Source organism: Catharus ustulatus, chromosome 16, assembly GCF_009819885.2.
Source record: "Catharus ustulatus isolate bCatUst1 chromosome 16, bCatUst1.pri.v2, whole genome shotgun sequence".
In the NCBI taxonomy this organism is placed as follows: domain Eukaryota; kingdom Metazoa; phylum Chordata; class Aves; order Passeriformes; family Turdidae; genus Catharus; species Catharus ustulatus.
In genome coordinates, this window is record NC_046236.1 from 2,498,686 (window position 1) to 2,517,232 (window position 18,547).

General features: G+C 42.6%; 1 protein-coding gene across 5 annotated transcripts in view; it reads left to right on the plus strand.

Moving 5' to 3' along the window:
* LOC117003727 (CREB binding protein) overlaps nt 1-18,547 on the plus strand; it is a 95,602-nt gene that overhangs the window by 32,715 nt on the left and 44,340 nt on the right. For all 5 annotated transcript variants that reach the window (XM_033073891.2, XM_033073896.1, XM_033073893.1 and 2 more), the window contains 3 exons: nt 5,668-5,844; nt 15,593-15,842; nt 16,461-16,574. In XM_033073891.2, the coding sequence (XP_032929782.1) occupies nt 5,668-5,844; nt 15,593-15,842; nt 16,461-16,574 (541 nt within the window). The remainder of the gene's footprint in view (nt 1-5,667; nt 5,845-15,592; nt 15,843-16,460; nt 16,575-18,547) is intronic.

Here is an 18,547-nt window from a genome sequence, read left to right on the forward strand (position 1 = left end):
GTTGTGGGGTTTCTGATGGTGTATTGAGGAGGAAGCTAAAAAGGGAGTAGGAAATGATGTGCTTGTAACAGGGAGTGGGGTTTGCAGCCTCTTGTGTTGGTTGCATGTCCTGGGAGCCTGGAGGAATAGGGTGATGGAGGACCTTGACTGCAGGAGTGAGAGCTGTGCTGGTGGAGGTGAAGGGACAGCTGATAAAAACTTCGAGGAGGAGGGAAGGGTAGAGTTTATTTACAGCCTGAGCACTTGGTGTACAACCCATCTCCTTGATGCTGGGCTAGAGGAAGTGCTGTGGTGTGTCAGTGTTGCTAAAGAAGGGAGAGAAAAAGAAAGCTTTGAAAGCAGAAGTGTGGAGATCCAGTCTGCTCCAAAAGGTGTCTGCAGGATCGGATGGGTGAACTTGTCACTTTACCTCTGAGTTGCACCCTCAGGTGATGTTTGTAGGTTTGGTCACTTCCTCTGTAAAATCTAAAAACTCCAGAAACTAGAGAAAATGGAATTGCTGTTCTACTTTGAAGAGAACTAAGCAGCAATACAGGAGAAGCACCTCCCACAGCTGCTGTTCAGGCCACTGCAGTGTGATGGCTCCTGTAGTCCAAGGCAGCTGAACAAAGGTTTTAAGTGCTGGGGTTTTTTTTTTTTCCAGCTTGGAAGTTTGTACATTCCTTGGCTTATGAGAGTAGAGTGAAATACCCTATTTCCTATCCACACTTGGTAATAGATTCCAGTATCTTAGAGAGTTGCCATAGTGATAAAAAAGGGAACAGAATCTACTTGTCTTCCTGGGATAGCAGAATTATTAAATTAAATGCCTCTTTTCCATTAAAGGAGAGTGTCATTATCATATTTCTGAGAACTGTTTTAGAGCAGAAATGATGTGTTTGAGGTGGTGTCCTGCATTAATCGTGTTTCTTCTTGAGGCACCTCTAGCCTTAATTTGCACTTGGGATACACCCCTTTATCTCCCCCACTGCAGCTGGTGGAGCAGAACAACACCTTTCTTGGGAAAGTCTGCTCTTCTCCATCAGAATTCATGCAGCTGTGACCACAAAGAGCTGGGCAAAAGAAGCAAGATTTGCCCAAAACTGCAGCACAGAAACAGAAGTGTAAGACATGAGTTGCAGAGGATGAGGTGGGATGAAGGGAGTCCCTGTGGGGTGGAGTGCAGGGAACAGGGCTGCTGAAAATGGTGACAGGAAGAGAAAGGAGATGAAATGAGGGAGGGGAGCTAAGGGAACATATAGGGAACATCCATGAGCTTAGAACAAAATGGGAGTGAACAGCATAACCCAGGTGGTCAGAGAGAAGCTTTCAGCTTTTGGTGTAATAGGTGCACTGGATAGAAGGTGGAATAGCCCTGTGATGCACATCCATGCAGGTAGAAAGCAAAACAACTCACACTGGATTGCTCTTTGCTTTTCTTCCTTTTAGAAAAGTAAATTTAACAAACTTTAAGCCAAATACAAGTCTTTGTTATTGCTCAGAGTTCCCTGTGAAAATGACCATTCTTACCAGGTTGTAAACTCCAGTGTTCTTGCTGGTTTATCTTCTTTGGTGGCTTTTAATTACCTGGTAATCTTCCCCTGAACTACCTATTTTGAGATCAGAGTTTTGTTTCAGAAATATATAAAAAAAAAGGTTTTCTGATGTCTGCCTTCCCTTACCTGCCTGGAAAAAGCCTGGAAGCAGAGGCAGGAGCTGAGGTGTTTGAGCCTTCCAGGTCCTGTGCTTGGAGCTACCAGTTTCCATTTGCAGAATTCAAGAAGCAGGATAAAGCCTTTACAGTGTGTAGGCTCAATCTTCTGCATATATTTACCAGTTGTTTTTTGAGATTTCAGTCAGCCATGGTTTAAAGTCCTACAGAAGTCACTGGGCTCAGATAATTAACCAGGAATTGCAGTTTATGCCTGGTGTGTTTCAGTGTGTGACAGGCAGGGATCTGCCTGATTCTTCCTTTCCTTCCACCTCCTTTTTGCTACCTTCCCACCAGGGAGGAGCTGGCAGTGCTTTGCTCTGCTGGAGTCCCTACCTGGCAGTGCTGGGAATCAATGCTGAGCTCCTCAGGGTAGCAGTACCAGCTCTGGAACGCTGTGGATCTCAGTGCTGTTGGGCAGCAGCTTGTTCTGCCACTGAAACTCCTCGCTGATCCCAGGCTGGGTTGCAAACTGTTAAAAATAGATAAGAGTTTGTTCCAGCAGGTCTCACATTGTATTGTGCGTTCTTAGTCTCTGGAAATCGCAGTCCTGTTCATTTGAATTGTTCCCAGGAAAATCTGAGTTTAAACCCCCCTGAAACCATGAACATCCATCAGTTTTAATAAACTCTTCTTGTGGGTGATCCCTCCTAATTTTTGTCTCTATATTTACTTCAGGGATTGCCACCTAAGAAAGGTTTTTCCTCTTATTCAGACTATTTTTTAAAATATTAACTTCAAACAACAAAAACAAAGTCTTTAGTAGTTTGTTTCATTGGCAGTAATTTACAAAAATTAAGTGTAGATTAAAATGCATGTCTTATGTTTTACAATGTCATCAAATTATGCTATTTTTTGAAAGTTGCAGACTGGTGTAATAGTTTAGTTTTAGATTCCTTTCTCTTATGAAAGCACAGCTGTGGACACTGAAATACAATGTGGCTGAGAGCAGGTTAGCCAAAACACAAGGTTTCGAATGGAAGCTACTCTGCTTCCAACTGAATTTCAATAACAGCAAAGCATTTCTTGAAATTTCAATCAAGTATTTATTATTTAATGACTACCTAGAGTAGAAAAAATTATCTTCATCCTATTAAACACTCAGCTGGGAAGATTGGAAAGGTTGCTTTGTTGTTGTGCAGAGTTGTGATCTGTCTAATAACAAGACCTACTGAAAAGGAGATGTTAAAATGAAGCAACCATGTGGTGGTACCTGTTAGGATTGCAGAGCCTCGGTGCTTTGGGGATGTTCTAGTCATTTAGAGTTCTAACAAACTTAAAAGTGTCTTTTGAGACCAAAATATTTCTGTTTTTAAATATTCTTCCGTGAATAAAAAAGCATTAATATTTCCTGATAATGAGATGAGAACACATCTCTGTTGCTTTTGGAGCAAGAACTTAAATTTGAAGTAAAATTCACTCAGCATTCTCACTGCCCATACAAAATCTCTCTTCTGCTCTTTGGAAATTCAGCTGTAGGAGATTCTGCCAGAAACTTTTAACACCAGGCTCCCAAGCTCAGCACAGCCATGTTGGGCATTGATTGCCTGCACTGAGCCTTTTCCATCTCCTCCTGGTGTCTGAGTCTGCTCCATCCATGAACTGCCAGGTCTGGGGAGGGCTCTGCTTGCCTGTCCCTGCTCTTGCATTCCTGTCTCCCACTTTGGGCTCCCCACAGCTCTCCCAGTGCTGGTGGTGACTGTAAAGGTCTGCAAGAAGTGTAGTGATGGTTGCCAGAAAAATCTGTATATTATTCCATTCAAAAAAACTCCAAACTTTCAAGCAAGTTCAGAGAAGACTGGAAGAGGAAAGTCCTTCCAATAACAAAGTTTGTAGTTGGGAATTAGACATGAGAAAACTGGCTAAGAGCCCCAGAGTTAATTCCTATTTCTGACTTCTGAAAGGTTTCAGTAGTTCTCCTAAGCTGTCAGAATCTCACTTTTAGTTTCAGAAATTTTCTTCACTGTTGATCTGATAGACCCCTACAGCATTAATGAACAGCTGTCATTATCAGATGACACTTTCTCATACCTTATCTGAAATTGTGTGTTGAGTGGGTAATTTTATTAAATACTTTGCTATTAATTCTTCAGAGAAAGCTGCCAAAATCTGTGGTGTAATAAATAATAATTAAACTAATTTCTCTGAACATGCAGTCTGCAAAACAAAAACAGAAATAAAGAAAATTAAATTCTTTATATTTGTGCAATGTGATAGTAGCTAACACCACTTCTCTTTAAAGGCAGTCTTGGGACTAAACTTTGGATGTTAATTTTTTGGTCTTACTTGCTATTTGAATTATTCAGCTTTACTCTGGGACACAGCACATATTTGATAACCTCATATATTGCAAAGTAACAGCTTTTGGGATTTTTTTTAATGTGTAAAGATAGAACATCTTGTACAGTGAAGAAAGGCCCAAATCTGGCAACAGTCACTGGGCAGGATGCAGGGAAAGGGAGCTTTTCCTAACATAAAGCTGCTTGGAGAGTGGCAGGGTCAGCTGGCTGAATGCAGAGGGTACGAAGTACAGGGACAAAGAGGACAATTTACCCAGGCAAATTGTGTTTATTGGACTCTGCCCCAGTGTAATTTATTGCTTGTAGCTTGTTCAGCCCGATTCCTGTAAGCATAAAAAGCCACCTCTGAATAATCCCTCATTAGAGGCTGTTCAGTGATAAGCTGATGTGAACAGTCCTTCCTCCAGCTATGGCAGTGGTCCTCCTGAATCCCTGCTGGCAAGGGTAGGGAACACACCAGGACCACAGAACACCACTGTGTTGAGGAAGGAAAGGCTGGAGAGGTAAGAGGAAAATAGGATTTACCTATTTCAAATAAAGACTTTTCTCAGTGGTTGGGTTCATATTTAGGACTGGGTCATAAAGTCATCTGGAAATCTTCCCAGTGCAAGGCAGGGGGGTGAACAAATGTGATCTGTTGAGTAGGTCCTGTGGGAGGGACTGAGGGGGACTAGGGGGAGAAGAGAAGGCTTGGGGGGACCTTCTCACTCTCTCCAACTCCCTGACAGGAGGGTGGACACAGGTGGGGGTCAGGCTCTACTCCCACAAAACCAGGGACAGGGTGAGAGGGAACAGCCTCAAGCTGTGCTGGAGGAGGTTCAGGTTGGACATGAGGAAGAATTTCTTCCTAGAAAGGGTGGTCAGGCATTGGAAGGGGTTGCCCAGGGAAGTGGTGGAATCCCCATCCCTGGAGGAGTCCAAGGAAAGCCTGGATGTGGCACTCAGGGCTCTGGGCTGGGTGACAAGGTGTGATGGGTCCCAGGTTGGACTTGATGCTCTTGGAGGTCTTTTCCAAGCTCAGTGATTCTGTGAGATCTCCAGTGGAGATTTCACCATGGGGACACTCCTGCAGGCAAAGTGACTCTTTGGATGTACAGTGTTCTCTCCAGTCATTCAGGGGGAGCTGTGTTTCTGTTTTCTAGTCTTGGGGAGTTCTTGAGGTGTCATTTGTCAAGGCTGTCAGTCTCAGACATCGTTTGCTCAGACACTTCTCCTCAAGTACCAAAACATGAGCTGATAACCATTTGCTCGATGCCTCTAGATATTCCCCTCCCTCCCATCTGTCAGTGTACAAAGTCATGCTTTGTGCTTAGAATGCACAAAGTATCACAGAATTTGAAGTTTATTTGGTCTTCCAAAGTTCCAAAAAGTAATTTGTCAGTGTGCATTCAGAAGGATGATCTTGTGTTTACCTTTGATTTTGTAAATTGAATTGCAAGACTTCAGCCCCAGACTGCAGTATATATTTGTAAAACATCTTTTTAGGATATATTTTAACTTGGTAAAAGTTGTGAAATTGTGAATTTAATACTGAAAATTTACTATTGAGGAATTTAAACTGGAATTTGGCCTGTGCGAATGCAAAGACGGATATGTGACATATGTTTGTTTGTTTTTTTAAATCTCCCTTTGGAATTGTGAAAATTCTAATCATTTCATTCATTCATTCTTTTCCAGCTGGGAATGACAGGTAACACTACTCCCTTTGGGCAGCCTTTCAGTCAAACTGGAGGGCAGCAGATGGGAGCTGCAGGAGTGAATCCTCAGTTGCCGAACAAGCCAGGCATGGCCAATAGTCTGTCTCCCTTCCCTGCCGACATCAAGAGTACTCCCGTCACCAGTGTGCCAAACATGGTGAGTTGGACCTGCTACTTCCAGCACTCTTTACCTCTTCCTAGTGCTTTCGAAATTCTTGGGTGATCCAGCTTCTGCAACATTATCAAATTAATTCTCCACGGTTGTTTAAGCATCAGTTTTCCCGTGGTTCCTCACTTCCGCTCTGCAGCGTGTATATAAAACCTGTGTACGTTTTTGTGCAGTGATTATACCTTCTCAAGAATCACAGTTATAAAAACTGCCTTGTATCCTTTCATTTTGGCTGGTATATTTAGTTACAAACCAGATAAAAATGTCTTTACCTTCTGTATGTCAATTAGAATGTGTTGGGTACATCACCACCTTCCTGAAACTAAATAGTACCTCATATCCTTTGGAACTGATGTGACAAACACCCCAGATGCTTCTCACTTTCTACTGTGCATGACTTGCATGTCACAGGCTTGCAAGAACAGTTCTTATTAGGATAGCTTACAAGTTTATAGTATGATGTTTACCAGAGTTCTCTTTATAAAGTTAAATTAAATATTCCCGTTTGTCTCAGGATGTTGCGTATTAATCAAACTGCTTGTGTTGTTTCTATGGAAACTCCAGCTTGTTGCATTTTATATTCTTATACATGATAGCAGTTACTATAGAAACTTGTAAGATCTTCCATAAGATGCAAATTGCTTATTTTTTAATTTAAATCAAAAAAAGCTATTTTTTAGCACAACCAATGCTTGCTTGTCCTTCACTGAGTTTGCTACCTGCCTGTCCCTAATAGGCTCTGTATGAGAGGCAAGAGGATGCAATAAACTTCCTCTTCTCTCCTGATTTTAGAGAATCACTTTCTAATTTTCTCTTAGTTACACTGTGAAATCTTTCTTTAATATGATCTGTCATTTACTGTTTATGATTATGGAAAGCAGCTTGTGGCTGGATTAAGACCATGTTCAGAACACCACTTGCACTCATGCAGAATATTTTTAAAAGACAATTTGCTGCATGACCACTCCAGTTGTGTTTATTAAGTGTTTGGGTCAGGTGTAAAGCAAGTGAGTTACTGTCTTGATGCTGCAGACAGCCTGCAGGTCTCCCCAAAATGCTGTATTCATCTCAGGGACCAGCTGTTCTTGAAGCCTAATTTTGTGGTCATTTAAAAGTGGGAAAGTCTAAATCTTAATATACTCACTTACTGGTATAGGATGTAGTGGTCAGTATTCAGGTAGAATAAAAAAGGCATTTGGCATCAAGGCTTATCAGGTGACGGGAGAGAAATAAAATCAAAAACTGTTTTTTCTCCCATTTTGTCCAAGAGAAAGAGGAAACTTTCCCAATAGTATCAATTGCAGTTTTAAAATGTCAAAAATACCAACTGAGAGAACAGTCAGAACTGTCTGTCTTTGTTTCTCAGGTGTCAAAAGCTTTGCATGTCCAATATATCTTCCTTCACACCAGCGCAGAGAGTAATGGGCATTTCAGCCAACAGACCCAAAGGTCTCACTTCATGTGGGGTTAGAGGCATGGTGGTCCTGACAGGGGTGTAACTTCAAAAACTGAATTTACAATCTAAACATTTTTATTGCAAAGCCAAGAACTTAAAAAGAAATGTCACACTTGTTAGAATTTAACCTTTATTTGGCAACAGTGGGTAAAGCAGTGTAATTATTTGGTAATAGCACATCCATGGCCATATGTTATTCCTTCCACAGGGACTTTGCTTTATTCAGTGAACAATATGAACAGAGCCCCTGGAAAGAGCACACAGTCAACATTTAGTTCTATTTTTGCTGCTCTGTGTGTAGCTGTGGGCATTGCTGGCTGTATGTTGTAATATATCTCACTTGGTCCTTTCCAAATGCTCTTTCCTGTGGCAGTCAGCGCTGGAGCAGGTATATACTTTGGATTAGTTCATTTTCACAGCACTTCTCTGAGATAAAGATATATTGCCCCAGTTTTAAGCACAGAGGCATAAGGAGAGTAAGACTGGCAGAATGTGCTGACTCAGAACTTGAGGTTTGTAGGCTCTGGCTTGCTAAACCTTATTTCATATGTTAAGGCATTACCTAAGGGTAAAATGAATCCACAGCAGTTCCATGAGTTACAGAAACACACATCTGACATCTGTCACTCACATTGGGCAACCAAAATGTGACCCAAAAGGCTCTTGTGAAAAGCAGCTCATGACAGAGGCAGGTCCCCAGAGCAGAGCTGCAGTGTTTGAGCAATCCTGCTGTGCATTCTTGCTGCAATCCCATTGCCATTTCTGTGTCCTGGGATGCTTTAGGTCCCTGGAGATGATGGTTTATTTAATGTGCTTGGCCTGGAGACATGGCCTGTCCTGTTCCCTGAGGGAGGCAGCAGTGATGTGGAAAAGGGTGTTGTGTTATGTTAACATTGATCAAAAATGAACCTGTGGAGACCAGTTCAGACTCCATCCACTACAACAAGTGAAAGACAACTTCATATTTTAAAAAACCAAAAAAAACCATTCAGGGTCCTTTGTGGGATAAGTGTAACCACATATCTTGCTCAACCAGCCCTCTATACTATCCTTATCTTAAAGGGCCCCCCAAGTACTATTCCATGTGAGAGACAAACCCACGTGAATGAGAATACTGGTGGTGTGTGGCCTGTCTGAGGCAGGAAACCAGATTGCAGCATGGCACTGAGCACTGTGGTTACCACAAGGGGTATTTAAATAAGAGAAGAGGAAGCAGAAAGGTTTAGCCATTGTCTGAGGACCCCTAAGTCCTGAAAACCAAAATATTTCTAAATACTCCTTTCAGTCTTTAGCCTTACACCTTATACATGTGCTGCAAAAGTAAAAAATAATTAAGTTTCTTAACCCACATCATTCTAGTCATTACTGTGTGACACTGTGTACCCAGCAGTTACCAGGACTTTTCCCACTGCCAGGCATAACCCTGGCAGCTAGGACAATGTGCTGCAGCTGTGGATTTGGATTTTTGATCCAAATTCAGGCTACCACTCTCCTGAGAAGAGCACTCTCCTGTCCCCCCCTGCCTCCCCAGTAAAGTGGGTCTGTGAAGTGTTAGTTTCATGTTCCAGGCATGACCTTACACTACACCCTGAGAAGCACGTTTGGATTAATCTCTTTAATTAGAAAAGAAGAACAAACCTTATGGTATTAAAATGATTAAGAGGTCAGCATTAAGGTATTAATTTTCAGTGCCAGCAGGATGGATTGATTTTGTTGGTTTGTTTTGTTTTAATGGTGATTCAAAGAGCATATTAGCTCTTGCTTTGTGGGACTACTACAGAATCAGTTCCCTTTACAGAATGGCCAGCTTGAAAACTTGAGTGAAAGGTTTGTTTCCAAAAGAAAAATATTGCTTCTGATGTTGGAAGTTCTGGTGAAACATTACTGAGCTTCAGTGCTGCTGAGATGGTTCTGTTGCAGGACTGGCAATGCTGAGCTGCAGTGAGATTGTGCACAATCCCTGGGCTGTGGAAGCAAGCCACGCTCTGCTCTCAGCTCAGTGTGGTGTGCAGCCACTTTGGGGGCCAGCAGCCACTTTGGGGGCCAGCAACCACTTTGGGCCAGCAGACACTTTGGGCCAGCAGCCTCTGGTTTTAGAGTGCATAGGCTCCAGGAGGAGCTGCTTGGGAGGAGCCCTGTGAGGCTTTTCCATCAAACTCGCTGAAGCTTTGCACTGCCTGCAGTGCTGCCTGTTCCAAGGGTGGTGGTGGATGGTTCCTTTGTGGACATACCAGTAAATCTGGTATTTCTGCATGGGTTAGGAGCACATTGGGGGAAGTTTGGCTTCCAGACACCAGCATGGTTTCACAGTTATCCCTATGACCAGCAGATGGAGTTGAAAGAATATTGCTTTGTGGAAGTGAAGGAAATCGTTTTTCTTCAATTCTTGGCTTAGAATTGGATCAGCACATCTTCTCCTGTGCTTTTTTCCCCCCTCATCTCTTGCTAAACTGTGTCAGGAGCTCTCTGTTGTGTTCTTCTTTGTTTCTTTTTATGTCCTATGGATTTCTGTAATAACAGATTTTGATCAGAAGACAGAAGAAGTGACTTGGGGGTGAGGATGTCTCAGGTGTGCCTTGCTGCAGACCTCTGAGGGAGAGCAAGAAAGCTTTTAAACTGGGAGGCCAGGTTTAATTAGAGCAAGTAGAACTGTAGCTACTTAAAATAGACAAGTGGTATTTTATTCTAGAGACCAGAAAGAAAAGGTTTTATGAAGAATCACTTAACTTTTGTGCCCTTCCAAGGTGGAAGGCCTGTGTTCTGACCCTTTCTGTGATTTTTCCTCTCTTGCAGCACAGCCACTCTCCTCTATCCCTGTGGAAAGGTCTGTGGCTGTTGCACTGGCAGCATGCTGAGTGTCTGCTTGCTGCTCTCTTCAGCGTTCTCCCAGTCTGTGCTGGGCTTGTTGTCAGCTGTGTTCACCCTCTCTGTGCCTGCCCTGACCTCCACTCTGAAATTCAGTTTCTTGTTCACAGGCAAGCTCACTCCTTCTCTTCCTCAAGAAAATCCCACCTCATTTACAGCAGTGAACAGCTGGGAAAAGGCTCCACTTAGGTCTAAAGGAGAAGATCTTAATAACCTGGAAACAAATCTGACAGATAGTGTTCAGTGCCTGGAAAAGGACTTTGGTTTTTTGGGAGCAGAGCATCTCTGGCTTGCCTTAGTGCAGGAGTTCATCCTGGGGACGTGAATTGTTTTGAATGGTGGAATATTTTAGCTTTTGCATCATCTGTAAATACAGTGCCAGGCTGGCAAAAGCTGACAAAGAGGAATTAATCTTTTCCCAATGCTCTGGCCCGTGTTCCACTCTCCCCTCCCCCATATGCAAATATAAGTGGTGGAGAGTATCCATTGCTGTGTCCTACTCTATTCCAGCAGCTGAGGTGCTCCATAGCCAGCACTCCAGCAGCATGGATTTCCTTCCCTCACAAACTTCTCATTTGTGCTTTATCCTTTCTTCTATTCAGGATTTGCTATCTGGGATTTTTAATGTTCCTTATTCCTCAGGCTGTTTGGTCCCCCACTAAAATATTGAGGTTTATGTAGGTTATATAACCCCTCAAGATTTTGCTCATAATTTCCTATATGTGAGAGTTGGAATCTGTCTACACTTTCCTGTATTTTGTCCCTTTTTTCTACTTTGAAACACTTCTTCAGTGTACTTTTCTTGACATTTGCTGATCCTGCAAATCAGGATCCAACCTTGATGCCTAGCAGACTCAATGGCATAGAATTTTTAGTTTTGAAATTGCTGGTTTTAAAAGAAATTTCTTTTAGCAATTGAAAGCTAAGTGCACTGACCAACTATTCAGGTTCTTTCTGTGGCCTGACCATAGGAGCCTTCTCACCTTTGAGATTGTCATGGGCTTGCAGGTTCATTTACCACCCTTAGGGGTGGAAGTGGGAATTTGAAAATATTCCTGTTTTTCCTTGATATGAAAGCTCTGCCTTTATCCATGTCAGTGCCAAAGCTTTGAAATAAATCTTGAGCTCTAGACACATTCTTCATGTTAAGACCACAGCCTCAAGCTGCTCCAGGGGAGGTTCAGGTTGGACATCAGGAGGGATTTTTTCCCAGAAAGGGTTGTCAGGCATTGGAAGGGGCTGTCCAGGGAGGTGTTGGAGTCCCCAGTTCCTGGAGGTGTCTAAGGGAAGCCTGGATGTGGCACTCAGTGCTCTGGGCTGGTGACAAGGTGTGATGGGTCCCAGGTTGGACTTGATGATCTCAGAAGGCTCTTCCAACCTAAATGAATCTGTGATTCTGTGATTATGTTGGCTTTGTATTCAGGAGCTGAATATCTCCCTACCTCTCCTAATTTCCTAGAGCACTGCCAGTGCTCAGGTTGGTGCTATAGACTGACATCACTCATCTCACTACAGACAGCAGGACAGCCTTCTGAGGCTGTGTTCTTCAAGAAGCCTCTCTTCCTCTCCTGTGGAGTCTTCTGCCCATCATTCAGACTCAGATTCTGACTCCTGCTGCTCCTTGGATGAGGAAATGCAACACTGCAGGGTTTGGGGGCACAAATGCCAGTGCTTGTGCTTGTAGTGCTCGTCTCAGCCCATTTGTGCACATGTGAGCCTCCAGCCTCTGGGGCCAAAGCAGACCCTGGTGTTCCTGGAGTCAGAAGGATCCTTTTGGACAGGACCAGGCTGCTCATTCCATGCCTGTTGGGAGTAACTGGTGGAACCAGGGGAACCATCCACATGAATTGCAAGAAGTGTAAACTCGTCCTGGGTCACTTTCCCAGCAAAGCTCTGGTCATCAAGTGGGGAATGCCTTTGGCCTTAATGCCACCCAATAGCTGCTGTTTGAGCTCTCCTTCAGTTCTGGGACAGAATGATGCTCCCAGGGCAGTTCAGAGCTGGTTCAGCACTTACTAGAGCATTCCTGCAAATCCTGTGGGCAGGAAGGACTTTTTTGAATCTTACTGGAAATGTATTGGGATACTCATTGGAGCTGGTTACACTATGAACACTTAAGTCAGATAGAAATGTCGCTAGTTAGAAGTTCTTTGAGATTCACAGTTCACATGTGTGTATGCACTTTGTGCCTGCTATTCCTTCTCTAGAAGGGACCCTCAGGATCACACTTGAAGCCTGTGGTTGGAAGGGAACTGAAGAAGTTTGAGGGTGTTTCACCTTAATGTACCCGTCTGTGGGATTTGTGGCAGTGGATTCTTAAGGACCTCACTAAGATCTGCTGTTGATTACAAACCTCTCTTATAGAACTAAAAGGTATTTTTTAAATGCAGGATTTGTCCTCATACAGTGAAAGTCACATTCTTCTGTCAGGGAGAGGGGAAAAACATGGAAATGAACAGAAATTACGGAAGAAGAATGGTATTTTAAAACCATAATGCTTTGTAGAGTGGAGCTGAGGCAGAGTTCTGTATTGCATTGTTTACCTGCTGTAAGATTGCCACTGCTGCTGAGATTGCTGCCTGCTTTTATAAGGAAAGGTACATAGTGTTCCATCTTGACAATGTTGAGTGTTTTTGAATATAAATACATAACATTGAGAATTGCTGGTCACCTCAGTAAGGTAAAACCTCCAGGGAACTTTGAGTCCATCCAAGTCCACAACAAGATACTTGTGCATCTGTGCTGCCCAGATGTGCAGGAAGCTTTTGGCTTTCAGGATAAGACAGGGCAGAACCATCTTCCTCTGTGAATGAGTTTGAATAATTTTAAAGGGTATTAATAGCTGGCTTGCCCTATAGAAGTGTGTATAACTCAGTTCCTAGAAAACTGATTATTGACATTCCCATCTCTGTCAGAAGTTTTAGCAAATTTCCCACCCCTGATCCATTTGTGCTGTTGATGGTGGAGCAAGTGGCAAGAGAAACAAAAAGATTTTTTTTGGCCTTGTTTAGCTGACTATTGAATGATTTATTTTAATTGTGGGTCCAGAAGTGTCTGAACTTCCTGTTTCAGCAAGGAGATTGTCAGTCAGTCAGGTGAAGCAACAAGAAGCTTTATCTTCTGAGGGGGTTTTGTGCCTACCTGCAGACTCACTGATCTGGACTGAGGCTGCTTTGTTCTTCAAACCACTGATACTCTGCAGTTCTGCTTTTTGTTAGTCAGTCTTCAAGAAACCCTGTCAGGACATCTGTGCTGATACAGCTGCAGTTGTGTCTGTTAACTGGAAGGGTAGTAATAAAAGGAGAACTTGGCTTGGGAAACAATTCTTTGACTGGGATGAAAGCATTGCTTCCAACAAGATTTTCTTTGGCATGATCCCTGTATTTTTCTGCAGATTAGCTGAACTAATTGTTTCCTATTTGTGACCCAAGAATTGTTTCAGCTAAACCTCTCTGCTCTATGGATTTGTTCACAGGAGAAATGGAAGACTGAATTTCAGCTGCATGCAGTGTGAGCAGATGTTCATGAGTTTCCTTCATTCACCCCCTTATTCCTTTTATTGTTCTTTCTCTTGAAAGCCCAAGACAAACAGATTCAGCAATTCCTCTTTGTCTAAGACTTACTATAATCAAGTGGCAGAGTCTCCACTTCCTCCATCAAATACCAGACATGGTGTTTTCTACTTGATCTTGTGTGCTTCATTCCCCAGAAGCAAAGCAAGCTCCAAAACCTGATGTGCAGGGACAAAGCTTGCTGCTGGAGTAGGAAGAACTTGCACAGGGAACTTCTTGTTGGTATAAGAAAAGTAGGATTTTGTAGGCCATGGAATTTCCTGGGGAATCCTTGTCAAAGGTTAGAAGTAGAGTGGGCTACAAATGGTGTATGCTGACACTTAAACCTGATTTTCCTTAAGTGTGGTACACAGGCTGTGGTTAGTAGTTCTGCGAGCAGCACTGAACTATTCCCTCTGTTACCTCCCTAGCATAATCCTAATGTTGCTATATTCAATTTAAAAGTGTTTTTCTTAACTGGTTTTCCTTAGGTAGCTTGGAATTTGGTGAGCTTTCCTGTGGTAACCTGTTTTCACAGTGCATAATCAAAGTGCTTCTTGGGACAGTTGCTTGATTGTCCATAAGATTAATTCAGGCTGCAAATCACAGGGATTTCAGCACTTCTGCAATCCCATATCTGTCCCTGCTAGGGGAATTGTTGCAGGCTGAAAGTCAATTTTGAAAGTCAAGTTTCTACATTTGTCTGGGAAGGTAGAGAAGCTGCCTAATCAGTGCTGACTAATGGACATGTTAAAGAGACTGTTCCTCTTCTGCACTGTTACCAGCTGTACCTTAGACTGAAGATCTCTGTGGATTTGCAGGTGTCAAGCAGAGCTCAGGCCTTGGTGAAGTGTGTCCATAAAGAATGAATACTGGAAGTAAAACATTGGATTTTAAAGTTGATAGAACCCATTGTCTCCCTGTGGTAACTCTTTTCAGTAGCCATAATGCAACCCAGATTCAGGTAGCCCTTACTAGGAGAAAACTATTCCAGCTTGACCTGGGAATTTTGTTTGTGGAAGGAATATCACTTGGAGGGAAAAAGGTCTAACTTAGGCTTTGAAAATCAGCTCTGCCTTTTGCTGTAATACATGGAGACAGTCATAGAATTTTTACTGTCTTCTCTTTTTGTTAGGGACAAGGAACTAGGATTGATGTGTATAAATCTTATAATGTGAAAATCTGACCTATAGTATGAAAATACTAATAAATACTAAAATACTAAACAAGCTTGAATTCATAGTGTTATAGTATGGTGTGGGTTGGAAGGGACCTTAATTCCATCTCTGAGTGTGATAAGAGCTCACTGCTGTTGGAATTGTGGTCTCTCTGATAAAAAGTTATTTAAACTACTGTTTGTGTAAGTGTTTTAACAGAAGAACCTCTCAATACACTGTTGTTGTTTCAGCATTAGAAATGTTTGAGAATGCTACAGGGAGTGGTGCAATAACCCTTCACAGAATTCACAGAATGACTGGGTTGGAAGAGATTTCAAGATCATCAAGTCCAACCCATGCCCTAACATGTCCACTAGACCATGGCACTGAGTGCCATGTCCAGCATGGTGACTCTACCACCTCCCCAGGCAGACCATTCCAGTACTTTATCACTCTTTCCATTAAAAACTTTTCCCTAATATCCAACCTAATTTTTCCTTGATGCAGCTTGAGTCTGTGCCCTCTGGTTCTGCCAATGCTGCCTGGAACCAGAGACCTGACTACAGCCACCTTTCAGGGAGTTGTACAGAGTGCTAGGATTACCCCTTGTAGCTCAGTGAACACTTTTGTGATACTCAAACCTTGAACAAGATGAAACTCAACCCTTCAGCTCGCAGCCAACGCTGAACTCTCCGTTTTTCTCTCAGTCCCAGATGCAAACCCAAGTCCAGCAAGTGGGAATCGTCCCGACGCAGGCCATGGCCACCGGGCCCACGGCAGACCCCGAGAAGCGCAAGCTGATCCAGCAGCAGCTGGTCTTGCTGCTCCACGCCCACAAGTGTCAGCGGCGCGAGCAGGCCAACGGCGAGGTGCGCGCCTGCGCCCTCCCGCACTGCCGCACCATGAAGAACGTCCTCAACCACATGACGCACTGCCAGGCTGGCAAGGCCTGCCAAGGTGAGCCCTCTCTGCTCTGCCTGTCCCCTGCCTTGCTCTGCTCATCCCAGGGGCAGCGCTGGCTCTGTGGTTAAACTGCTCCTGGCGCTCCTCTGTCCGCGGTTTAGAGCACAGAGTGCAACATTTACCCTCCTCAAGCAGGATGGTACTGGTATAGCCTTGCAAGCATCTTCTTCATCTCCTCTGTTACATTAAGTGTCATATCCACCGTGTCTTTGGCTTAAATTTCAGTACTAGTTTCCTTCATTTGCACTTGGATACCAAGATTTCAGTTGTGTTTAGTTATATCTGTAGTATTGCAGTATTTGCCTTTTGGAAGTAGGATGGTAGCAGTGTAGCCTTGCAATGATCCTTTTCATCTCTGTTGTATAAGGAGGGTGTAGTGTCCACCATGTCTGTCTTGAATTTTAAGACTGCTTTCCTTCATTTGCTGGTGGATCACAAAAAAATTTACTTGTTTGCTGTTTTAGTATTGCTTGCGAAGAAGAAAGAATGGAGTTACTCTAAAAAAGGAAATAATTCAAAGCAGTTGAAGAATGGAGTTGCTCTAAAAAATGAAATAATTGAAAACCAATGAACCAAGAAGTGACTCTTAACTCTTGCTTTCCCTTGCTGCAGTTGCTCATTGTGCATCTTCGAGACAAATCATCTCCCACTGGAAGAATTGTACTCGGCACGACTGTCCCGTGTGCCTTCCTCTGAAAAACGCCAGTGACAAAAGAAACCAACAACGTGAGTACTTCTCTTACTGTGTCACCATTGAAACTGTTCAATCAAAGTTGGTCACGTGTGCAATGGAGGAATAAACTTTTGGCAGGTCCCCACAAACTTAGTAGCTGTTACCAATCTTGTACAAGGATAAATATAGCAGTGAGTTTCCATTTCTGATCATTGAATGCTATTCATGACTTAAATACACAATAACTGGGAATATCTGAACTCAAGCACCCATCTTTTTTAAAGGGTGTGGCAACTTCTAACTGGTGTTTCATTGTGAGGCAGGTCAATGGATTCCAGTTATGAAGCAGTTTTGGATTAGGTAGGGATTTGAGGAGGAGATAAGCCACTTGATTGTATTTCTTGCTGCTAGAAGCAACTTAAATCAACATGCTAATGATTTAAAATAATCAAAAATGTTTGAAAAAGGAATTCTCTCATTTAAAAAGGACCGGGTGTCTTAATGATTAGGTGTATTTAACACTGGTAGAGATTAGCTGTAGTTCTGCAAGTCATGCCTGGTTTTTATAATAGCTGAACTGTTACTGATACTTGGGGCTGGTCCATTTGTAGTTTATTTCTTTTTCCCTCTTGCTCTGAAAAAGAAAATGCTGAACTTATGTTGGTAGACTTGCTTCTCATCAAGTACTTTGAAAAGATGCCAGGGTGGAACATTTTACAGCATCGATGTAAAGTTCTAGAAGTCTGAAGTAATGTTATGCCTAAGTATATTTAAATAAGGGTTAAGAAGTGGAAAATAGCTGCAGGATTTGCAAAGCTTGTACATTGGAATTGGATTGGAAGCATTCTGCTAATTTCCAGCTAAGCTGAGACTGCAGTGGGGAACACCAGTAAACCTTGGAGGATGGAGAATTGTTCCTAGGATAGGTGGGATTAAGGCAGCAGGGAGAGTAGCTGCTAAAACTGCCAAAATTATCCATTGAGCATGTTCTCTTTATGGTTTAAGGAGGGATTTTCCTTCTCTAAAACTGAAAAAAATTACAACTATAGAGCTACGTGGAGGTCAGGATTTTGTTTTCATTTTACCAAACTTCTCCTTGGTAAACAAGATAAATCTTGTGCTTTGAAAGTAGTAATTTGTTGCAAGTGATTACTTGTTTGGCCCTCGAAAAATGTGCTGAAAGCTTTGCTTTTTAATATGTCATGGTCCATTTGTGCTTAACATCCTTATTACACAGTTGTTATCAAAGTGCTAACAACATCTACCAGAACAGAATTGTATTTTTCCATACAAGCTGCTGGAGAAAAGTAGTTTGTGCACTGTTTGTTTTGTTGCTCATACAACTGATCGTAAAAGAACAAAAGCTGGAACATAAACAATCCTTAAAAATGATTTTGCTATGGGATCAAATAGGATAGTCTCTGACTGCAACAGAACTATAGTGGATAAGTGTAGAATTTGCCTCTCATTGCATATGGAGGGAGATAGATATGAAATTTCCTTCTATTCAGTTAATCAATAATCCAGTGGTGCAGGGTTCTTTGTCCTGGATTATGTCTCTGAGTCATACACGTAACACCTCTTGGTTTATTGGGAGGTGGAAGAGGAACACTGAAAGTACTTGTTTAGCTGTATTGTAAAAGGTTACAATACCATTTTTGGGCATTCAGGGAGGTTTGTTAAATGATTTACATTGGTATGTGCATTTTACAATGTTGAGCCTGATCAGGTGGAGACTAACCAGAGTTGGGTTAGTTTTAGACTGGAAGAAGATGTTGTCTTTCCTAAGAATAAATCGTAATAGCTTCTACTGAATTAGAAGGAAGAGGGAGTCTGCATTTGGCAAAATACAGAGAACATTCAGAAAGGGTAAAGGGAATGAGGAGTGAATGAAAAGTAATGAGAAAGGGAAAAAGGAGTGAGAAGGATCCTCCTTCTATTGTCAGGCTGCCTTGCTTACGGAGAGTCCAGAGCCCTCCTTCCTGTGCCCATCCCTGTTTTCCTGTTGTTATTTCAGTCCTGGTCT